Source organism: Rhea americana, unplaced genomic scaffold, assembly GCF_003343005.1.
Source record: "Rhea americana isolate MKP2758 unplaced genomic scaffold, rheAme1 scaffold_102, whole genome shotgun sequence".
NCBI lineage: Eukaryota > Metazoa > Chordata > Aves > Rheiformes > Rheidae > Rhea > Rhea americana.
Window position 1 is genome coordinate 302,323 of NW_028185062.1, and position 9,847 is coordinate 312,169.

General features: G+C 45.2%; 3 protein-coding genes across 4 annotated transcripts in view; 1 reads left to right on the plus strand and 2 right to left on the minus strand.

Moving 5' to 3' along the window:
* The window catches only part of NDUFS3 (NADH:ubiquinone oxidoreductase core subunit S3), a 5,435-nt gene extending 5,269 nt beyond the window's left edge, over positions 1-166 (minus strand). The window contains exon 1 of the mRNA XM_085305401.1: positions 44-166. Within this exon, the coding sequence (XP_085161527.1) occupies positions 44-166 (123 nt within the window). The remainder of the gene's footprint in view (positions 1-43) is intronic.
* Positions 55-7,216, plus strand: KBTBD4 (kelch repeat and BTB domain containing 4). 2 transcript variants are annotated; one of them, XM_085305609.1, is made up of 4 exons: positions 55-94; positions 2,166-2,786; positions 4,830-4,936; positions 5,544-7,216. In XM_085305609.1, exons 2-4 carry the CDS (start codon positions 2,195-2,197, stop codon positions 6,402-6,404), a joined length of 1,560 nt encoding a protein of 519 aa, XP_085161735.1. In that variant the 5' UTR covers positions 55-94; positions 2,166-2,194; the 3' UTR covers positions 6,405-7,216. The 2 variants fall into 2 exon arrangements, with proteins under 2 accessions (XP_085161735.1, XP_085161728.1); XM_085305602.1 differs by lacking the exon at positions 55-94 and adding an exon at positions 101-183.
* Positions 7,217-7,380: 164 nt separating this feature from the next.
* Positions 7,381-9,847, minus strand: part of PTPMT1 (protein tyrosine phosphatase mitochondrial 1) — a 4,054-nt gene continuing 1,587 nt past the window's right edge. The window contains exons 2-5 of the mRNA XM_085305414.1: positions 9,709-9,844; positions 9,553-9,633; positions 8,874-9,065; positions 7,381-7,634 (exon numbers count right to left, since the gene is read on the minus strand). Of these exons, the coding sequence (XP_085161540.1) occupies positions 7,494-7,634; positions 8,874-9,065; positions 9,553-9,633; positions 9,709-9,844 (550 nt within the window). The 3' untranslated portion in view covers positions 7,381-7,493. The remainder of the gene's footprint in view (positions 7,635-8,873; positions 9,066-9,552; positions 9,634-9,708; positions 9,845-9,847) is intronic.

Below are 9,847 nucleotides of genomic sequence, written 5' to 3' on the forward strand. Positions count from 1 at the left end.
TTCTCCCGCGAGGCGGAAATGCGCGCGGAGCTCGGCGCGGCGCTTCCGGGTCGGTGGCCGGAAGCAGCGAGTGCCTGGCGGCGCCTGGCGCAGGGTGAGGGGCGCGGGGAGCCGCTCGGGCACCCCGGGGCGGCGGCGGCGGCGGGAGGCTCCTGGGCGGCGGCATGAAGGGAGGCGCCGCAGGTGGGTGCCGCGGGCCCGAGGGGCGGCCGGGCCGGGCGCGCTGGGGCTGGGGCGGCCGCCGGGCCCGGGCTGACAGCGAGGCCCGGCCGCGGGGCCGGCGGCGGAGCCCGGGTGAAAGCGCTACTGCAGAGGCCAGTTGCGGTGGATTTTGAGCACCAGTTCGTAGCTTTAATGTGGCCTTAATAGTAATTTTTTTTGATTTCCCACGAATTAGGTTTCCTTTCTCCTCCCCCCCGCCAAGGTATATAGTTGCTGTCAGTTGTGTATTTCACGTCTTTGGTTCCACTCGCTGTCATGGCATCTGTGAACTCCTCAGGAGGAAGCAAAGAACTAGGTGCCAGGTGTTATTTATGTCATTACATACTGTCAGGCATACTACAGTTCACTGTTCCTCTAGCACAAGGAATGTGTGGAGTGTAAATTTGTGTTTCAAGGGACATTTTTAATGTTCCTGTACTTCTTTTTCCTTATATGAAGAAATCATGCATGAAAAAGGAGACTTTCATTTACAAAGAGGGGCATAACATTTATGGTAGTCTTTAGCAGCTGTTGGCATGTCTTTCGTGGCTTGGCTTAAGTCCCTTGGAAATTGTGTAGGGCTCCCTGGGCAGACAGTTCTCCTGCACAGTCTTGTTAGTTCATCCTTATCCTGGTTCCTGGGCACTTAGGTGTTCTGCGCTGTGGCTTTTGGGTAGCTTGAATATAAGGATCAAGAGTGGGAACTGAAGTGAGAGCTGATGTAGATGATAAGCTTCTGCTTGCAAAACTGTGTTTCACTAGAATGATAGTACTAACACATTTTGCCCTGACTGCAAATTTTCAGTCTCTTACAACATGATATGCAGATATTTTACAATAATTCAGATCTGGCTGAAAAGTAACAGTAAGGGATATAATTAAGGCATGCCATCGTCAAGGATGGGAAAGAGCTGTTCAGGCAAGTAGGGATGGAGAAACTACCTCCTCTGAACAAAATTTTAGTAAAAAGTTTAGGAGCCCTCCCATACCAAGTAGACCAATGGTAAGAAAGTGCACCCTTGACAAAACAGAGCATGGAAGAGTAACTGTAAATCTCTAGGAGAAAAATCATGTCTCTGGTGATGTTGTATAGATGTTCAGTATTAATTGAAGCAATTTATGCTATCAGTCACCATGGCTAATGGTTGAGATTAAGAAAAAGTTTTAATTTGGATGCAAATAGGCATCTATTTGCTTTTAATGCTATCAAGATCCATGTTAAAGAAAAGCTCTTTTATAGAGCCGTCATAAGCCTCTTTCTCTCGCAACAAACAGGCGCTCTGCAAATAATCTCTGTTTCCTACTAAGAGTTATTATCTTGCCAGTTGAGTTCTCCTTGCCATTTGGGAAACAGTGGCTAACAACGTCTAGAGTGTTGTTTTGCATATTGAAGATATCTGGCACGTTAGTGAACTGAATATGACCGTCAGTTACTTGGCAGGCTTTTCATTTCTTAGTTTGAAGGACTGGTGGTTATGTCTGGTGGCTTTTTATGCCTCTTTTTTGGTAAAAACAAACTTGCCTTATTTGATACCACTGCACAAATTCATGATGCTGTTTCTGGATGGTAATTGACTCCTACTGATGATGTGAACTACAGCGACATTCTGTTGGCTTTGCCAGTTTCCTAGTGTGCTTGCTGGATTTTTCACCTGAATAACTGTTCCTGCATTTCTTTGTGTCAGAGGAACAAGTGGTAAAAAGATAGGCATGTCTTCTAATTTTGCTGGGATGTGATGCTGACTGTACTGGAAGTTTGGTATATTTTATAATTTTAATCATGCCAACTTCTCATTTGTTTGAGGTTCTAAAGCTCACACAGAAGTTTCTGGCAGTGCTATTTGTAGTCAATCTAAAATATGCTGGCCTCTTACCAATATCTTAGATTTTTTCCCTGAACCCTGGACTACTGCATAATCTTGTTAGTGGAGAGAGAAAGTCTTATAACTGCTGTGATTTTACAGATTGCTGGAGGTCTGATCTGTGCAGCACCATGGACTCATCAGAAGAGACTGGAGGCTCCTCCACAGAAGAGAACTACTTTGTGAACTACACCTTCACTGATCGCTCCCACTCAGGCCGTGTGGCTCAGGGTATTATGAAACTGTGCTTGGAGGATGAGCTGTTTGCCGATGTTACAATATCAGTGGAAGGCAAAGAATTCCAGCTGCACCGTTTGGTCCTCTCGGCTCAGAGTTGCTTCTTTCGTTCCATGTTCACTTCCAACTTAAAGGAGGCCCACAACCGGGTGATTGAGCTGCAGGATGTTAGTGAGAGTGTCTTTCAGCTCCTTGTGGACTACATTTACCATGGGACTGTAAAGCTGAGGGCAGAGGAGCTGCAGGAAACCTATGAAGTGGCAGACATGTACCAGTTAACTGCCCTTTTTGAAGAATGCTCCCGTTTTCTGGCCCGAACGGTGCAGGTTAGGAACTGTCTGCAGGTCATGTGGTTGGCAGATCAACACAGTGACATGGAGCTCTACACAGCTGCCAAACACTGTGCCAAGTCACATTTGTCTCAGCTCCAGGACACAGAGGAGTTTCTGCATCTACCTCTCCGCCTATTGACAGACATCCTTACAGGTAAGGAGTTTGCGAGACTAGCTAGAGTGTGAATGTGGAGAGAGACTTGAGACCACAGTATGAGTGTGGCAAGGACTGAATAACCAAGACAGATGGAAAGATACAAGCTGTCATAATCACTGTCTATTCGGAGGCTTAGCTAAGCAAAGCAAAACATTGTGCATAATTTCATCAGAGAAAACTGTTCACCGTCGCTAGTCATGAAGTGATTAAGCTATAAAGCAGAGTCTTAGGAAGAAAAGACTTAAAAGGGACATAGGGACTGCTTGTAATTCCCAGCAGTTCCTGAGGCAACAGGTAAGCAGCATGCAATCTTTCATATTTTTGTGAGAACAAGGAATCCATGCTTACAGATTTCTTAAACAGCTTATTAATCTTCAACAATTTGTTGACTTTTTGTTTGCATTAAAATGAAAAGCCATATCAAAAGTTTAATTGAAGTCTCTTTTTTTTAATTCTTAATCATTTTACATAGTAATGCAACAACTCAACAAGCTGTATTTCTAGACTTCTGTTAGTGTTGTTACCAGTTGAATCTAATTATTAGGATTATTTAGGCTAGGCACTCAGCTGACTCAACTAGAAGTATTGTAAAATCTTAAGTAATATAGTAATTATCCTTCTTGTAACTTCTACAGTAAGGGTTGCAGTAGGTCAATGTTGTGAAGGATCTGTGTACCCTTCAACAAACAACTTAGTCCAATTTCCACCAATCCCTATAGATTCTGTGCTGCCCTAGTAGCATACAGCCAGGGCTTTAAAACTTGTCCATGATGCTGCAATACAGTTCCATTTTTATGGGTTTTTGTGGGTGATGCCAAGCAATAATCATTGTTTTAAGATGGCCATCTTTAGTGTTTGTGGTCTTAAATTAAACTAATTGCTTAATAAATTTTTTTCATGCATCATCTATTTCCTTATTTAGTTATGGAATAGAATCATTTTTTTCTCTTGTAATTCCTGTGTGTTGATTTAGTTAATGGGCAATTAAAGAGAGAAAGCTATTAGTAGCAAGGATTAAAATAAATTTCATGACTGTATTTGTTTATAAAGCTTACCTTTTGTTGTGATCTAGGACCAATTTCAAAATCAAAACTTTTCCAATTATGCACTTTGGCCTGGCTACTATATCCAATGAACAGTTTACAGAAATCCCTTTTACTAATAAGCAAGCTCAAAATACTGCCTTTCTTTCCCTTTCTTCTTCCCATATAGAGAAAAGTGTTGGAATTTGGCTGATGACTTCTGCATCATTGAATTTGGGCCTTTTAGAGAGAGCAGATTACAAAATCGGAGAAGCTTCAGGGGAAGTTTCTGAATGAATACAGATGTGATTGTTAACGTTATGGCAGCTAGCTGGCTTTCAGACTAGAAACAAACACCTAAAAACTGTTGTTAATGATGATGATACAATAGCTTATGACATAACCAAAACTTTCAGTTATGTCTGGAAGCAAACAGAAATCTGATAGTCTGTGAAGTGTAGGATGTTTCCTATTGTCACACTGCTAAGGAAAGCTACAGTAGATGACCATAGTACATGAGATTTCCAAATGTTGACAGGATAGCGGCAAGAGCAAATACTCAGTCTTGAGGGTCAACTATCTGAAGAAGTGTATACCGAAGACAAATTTTTGTAAATCATCCTTTGCTAGATTAGCTTGCAGGAGCAGCTGGGGATCCAAAAAGTGCAGCTGCTGTAATTCTCAAATAAGAGAATCTCTTTGCTTAAATGAGAGAGCATGTAAAGTCTCTTTCTTGCCCTTTTTTTCTCTGACATAGATTCCTTTGTTGAAATTCATCCAAAATATTTAAAATCTGGCAGCTCTGTCTTCTGATATTTAACCAAGGAGATCTGATGTAGATACCTGGCTGGCAGTACTGATCATGTCTGCCAAAATCTGTAAACCTTTGTCTCTTCTTCCACTCTAGCATTTGTGGCTGGATGGCCAGAAGGATTTGGAGGAACGGAGGGTCATGGGTGCATATCTCTTTGATTTTTGTGTAAATCCGATAAATTCCTTTCTGTCCCTGAACCCACAGATGGCGTTCCATGTTCTCAGAATCCAACAGTTGCCATAGAAACCTGGATCAACTTCAACAAGGAAGAGCGAGCAGGCTTTTCAGAGACGCTGCGATCGAGCCTGAAGGTATTAAAAGACCTTCTGTTCTGGGGTTGGTGTAGTATTTCTGGTTTTGCACTTCCCGAGGAAAGGGTCTTCTGCTCACAGGTGTCACTTGAAAGTTGCAAAACGTGAATTGCCATTGCAATTCTTGCTGCTTGTGCGAGGAATATTTGTCATAAATAGTGACAAATGAGTGGCAGCTCAGTGACAGCTTCTTCAACTTCATGCTGTTATTACCAGTGATTAGGGCCATGCCATGAGTAGCTCATTTCACTAGATGCCCAGTTATTGAAGAGCCCGTTCAGAAATCTTTGCGTTTGGCATTCCCCTTGCAATGACTCTACTTGCTCAGTGATGTGACCAGCCTTTAATTAAGCTGCAGACACTAGGATTCAAATGAACGATGTTGCTCACTTGGCTAGATCAGAGATGAGAAGTGACTTTGACTTGAAAAGGCTTTGAGGTTCTGAATCCTGAGTGCTCTAGGGTGGCAGGTGATGGGAGCAGGTCACACACCACAGGCTCCCAAGGAGGTCCTAAAACACTGAAAGAGTCAATCTTAGACATCACTGATGTTTGTGTAAATGTGCCTGAGTTCTGCTGAAGCTGACGCATTCCTCTTTTCTGTCAGGTGATTGGAGAAAATGTTCACATCTACCTGATTGGGAAGGAGTCATCACGTACGCATTCGCTTGCTGTCTCTCTGCATTGTGCTGATGATGACTCCATAAGTGTGAGTGGCCAGAACAGCCTGTGTCACCAGATCACTGCAGCCTGCAAGCATGGTAGTGATCTGTATGTTGTCGGTGGCTCCATTCCACGACGCATGTGGAAATGCAACAACGCAACTATAGACTGGGAATGGTGTGCCCCTCTGCCCCGTGACCGGCTCCAACATACCCTTGTCTCCGTGCCAAGCAAGGATGCTATATATTCACTGGGGGGGAAAACTCTGCAGGACACTCTCTCTAATGCTGTCATATATTACAGAGTACGAGACAATGTATGGACAGAGACCAGCCAGTTGGAAGTGGCGGTATCTGGGGCTGCAGGTGTAAACCTTAACGGTGTCATTTACCTGCTGGGAGGGGAAGAGAATGACTTGGACTTCTTCACCAAGCCCTCTCGGCTTATTCAGTGCTATGATACCAACACAGAGAAATGCCACGTGAAGCCATATGTACTGCCTTTTGCAGGCCGCATGCATGCTGCTGTACACAAGGATGTGGTGTTCATTGTAGCTGAGGGGGATTCGCTGCTATGCTACAATCCCTTACTGGATAGCTTCACCCGGCTATGCTTGCCAGATGCCTGGAGCTCAGTACCATCCCTCTGGAAAATTGCTAGCTGCAATGGGAGCATCTATGTTTTTCGAGACCGCTATAAAAAAGGCGATGCAAATACTTTTAAACTTAACCCAGCCACCTCTGTTGTAACAGTCACAAGTGGCATCAAAGTGCTGCTCACTAACCTGCAGTTTGTCCTGGCCTAGGAGGGAAAAACAGGCCAAGTGGTAGAAAGGCCAGCAAAGATGTTCTGCAGTGCACCTCAGAGGCACCCAACATCTTCAGCACCACTTCCAATTACTACAAGCTCACAGCATCCAATAAACAGCCCATCCTCTATACCTGCGCAGAGGAAGCACCAGCCATCTGGCTGTGGGCCTGTTCTCTTACATAGCACTATTAAAGTTGAACTGCTACATCTTAGGTTTCAGGTGGACTGAACGCTATTACTGTGATCCCTTGATAATAAGCGGCTTGTGTTAGGGGCCAGAACTCCAGCAAGTGGCTTTTTTAGCCTGGAACTATCCACCAATAACAAATCCTATAGCATATGGACAACCTCCTTCTTGGGCCAGACTGCAAGTTTTAACTGTCCAGGAGACTGCATTGCTGCCGTTACCAGTCATGGAGAGTAAATGTGCCATGTCTGTCCTCCTGGGAAGTCCCCATTTGAACATTCCTGTGTCCCTGTAGCAGCAGGAGGGACTGGTAGAAATGATATTTACAGTGGACAGATTCCAGAGCTGAGCCCGAACCCTGAGCGGGTTGTATGCTTCAGCACTTCTCCTAGAGAGGAGGTAACAAACTGGGAAACTGCTTTCCACTGTGCTGTCACCTAGCTTAAAGAGGGAGATGATTCTTAAGAGCATTTGCTTTCTTGTCTGTACAGGGAATCCCAACTTGTAATTGTAACATAGTGTTGGTGAAAGATGGAATTAAGTCCACTTCCTCCTACCCCTTTCTGGCACTGTAGCCCTTTGGGTGAGAAAGTGAATAAAGTCTCTGCTGAGACATGGTTTACTCTTCCTTTCCTGCAAGTACTACAGAACATTTTGTGGATGGCAGTTTGGCTCTGCACTGATGTTGTATGTGGGAGAAAACTGTGGGGCTTTAAAAGAACTAGGACTAGCCATAAGGAGAGAAGCATTAATGAAACTGCCCAACCTCCCCTGCAAAGCAGTGTATTGTGAAAACTTCTTTATTGATAATTGGGTAATACAACACTTGAGCCTGTTAGTTCATTAAGATCCAAGTTTTTTTTTAAAGGAGCTGAGACACTGAGATTTTTACTGTTCTTACTGACACTTCGCAGTTGTCCCAGCAATTATGTTCCTATAAAATGCCTCCAGGACCTGGACCTGTTTGTGTCGAATGAGGATGTGTGGACGGATCTTGGCAATAGCCTCTATTGCTTCCTGAGGGCTCCAGTGATGCAACTGAAAAGGCAGAAACACTGCATGTGAAAATCTGTTCTATCCTTGCACAGGTTAATGGAGCTTTCATGGAGGCTACGACAACGTAAGAGTTCAGTTAGAAAACTTGCTCCTTTCGTCCCTCTCTTAGAGGAGCCTGAAAGTAAATGCAAATTCACAAAATGAGTCCCTCAGTGAAAAAAAGAAAAACATTTGATGCTAGGAGCTCTCATCTTATCTCTCTCTCATGCTTCCATTATGCAAGTAGTTTCCTGCCCTAGTCCCACCAGCCTGAAGGAAAAGGACACTTTTTTTTTTAACCTCTTTAGCAGTACTCCCCTTGCTCCAGCACTTTCATGCATTACTAAGGAAAGATTTTTCCAGGGAGTGTTTAAAAACTCTTAAGAGAAGGATCCACAGGTGGGATTTTATTTTCAGAGCTAGCTTACACAGTTGGATCTGCAGAGGAACTCAAAGCCGAAGTTACTTCTCATGATCCTGAATTACATTTTTAGAGGTGCTCACCATTTTGGGTAAATAGGGAAAAAGTCTGAACAAAAGAAAAAAGGAAGTTTAGCTGCTCATTTAGTAAATTTACCCTTATATGAGTGTTACTCCCAACTAATCCTCCCTAAAAAGAATTATGAACAGCAGAATCATTCAAAACCTGATCAGAATGTACTTTATTGGCGGCCCAGTAAACCAAACACCTTCTTGAAGTCTGACTAATCTGACAGAACCAGCAACTATGAGACTGCATGTTTCAAAGTTTCCTGTCAACAGCAATTTCTGTCCTGTAACATCAAACCTCTTTGCCACTGTCTGTGCTAGTAACAGAGCTGTCAGAAGCAGACTGTACATATGAATGAAACGATTACTTACAGTGGCAGCTCCATTGCAACTTCACCACTATCTCACTACCAGGAAGCATTAGCTGGTAATATAAGCACAAATGAATGAAGTGTGCAGAGATAAGCTACACTGTCAAAGGAAGCTGTTCAGCAAATACAAGTTTCACTTGTTCCTTGACCTTGTATTTACCATCTTCTACAAAACAGACAACACCATATACGTGGGACCTAGCTACATCCTTTTCTTCAAAAGGGTCTCCAGTCTAAACTCAGTAAAATTATGGGCTTTATGCAATTGTACATGCTTAGGATTCCTGAAAAAAATCAAGTTATAGACACAAGGCCATCTCTGAACACTTACTTGCCCAGAGTGTATGAACGTAAACCCCATTTAGTACAGAACCCTTCTTACTTGAATTAGGTATGCTGCCACCATGGTGGCACTGCGGGAGCGCCCTGCCTTGCAGTGCACGTAAACACTGTTACCACGTTCTCGGTGTTTCAGTATGAATTCAACGCCCTGGTGGAGGTTTGGCAAGGTGGGAACTCCAGTTAGATCCACAGTGCTGAGACGCAGTTGCTCTACTCCCATTGCCTCCCATTCCTGAAATAAGCATGGTAGATTCAGTTAGCATTTTCTTATTTCCCAAAAAGAAAAACATGACCCCTCTGAAGACTTTGGGGAAATACAGCAATATTGCAAGCAGATTTTGCAGTGTTAATCCTTGGAATCAGAAACAACACAGAAAGCTTTAGTTAAAGGGAACTGAAGGAAAACTGAGATGACATGTTTCAGCTAAAGGAAAGAAGGTGAGATGGGTTTGTTCTCGGCCTGAAAAGAAAAAGCCTTTTCATATTTTTACAGCAACACACGTACAGTTAATGCTCCCCTCCTCTGCCGTTGTAGCCCTAACCTTAGCGCTGTCACACACTTAGAACTTGGCCAAGCCCGGAGAAGCCAAGTCTCCGCTTGCCGCTAGCGGCCCTCGGGGCTGCCGCCGGGGATGCCGGGCGGCGCCGCACCCTCGCCTCCCCCGGGCGAGGAGCAGCCGGGGGCCCGCGGCCGCCGCCGGCCCGGGCGCGGCGCTCACCTGCGCGGAGCAGCAGAGGAAGCGGGTCTCGTACTCCTCGTTGAGGGTGAGCACGGCGCGCACCTTCTCCTCCGCCACCAGCTGCGGGCACAAGCACCGTCAGGCGCCGCGGCCCGGCCCGGCCCGGCCCGGCCCGGCGCGCCGCGCCCGCCTTACCGTGCGGCTGCGGCCCCGCAGCGGCAGCGCCCCGAGCAGCACGGCGCCGTCGATGCGGTGGAACCAGGGCCGGCGGGAGCCGGGCAGCCGCGCCCGCACCGCCGTGTACAGCAGCGTCGGGTAGAAGAGCAGCCGCGCC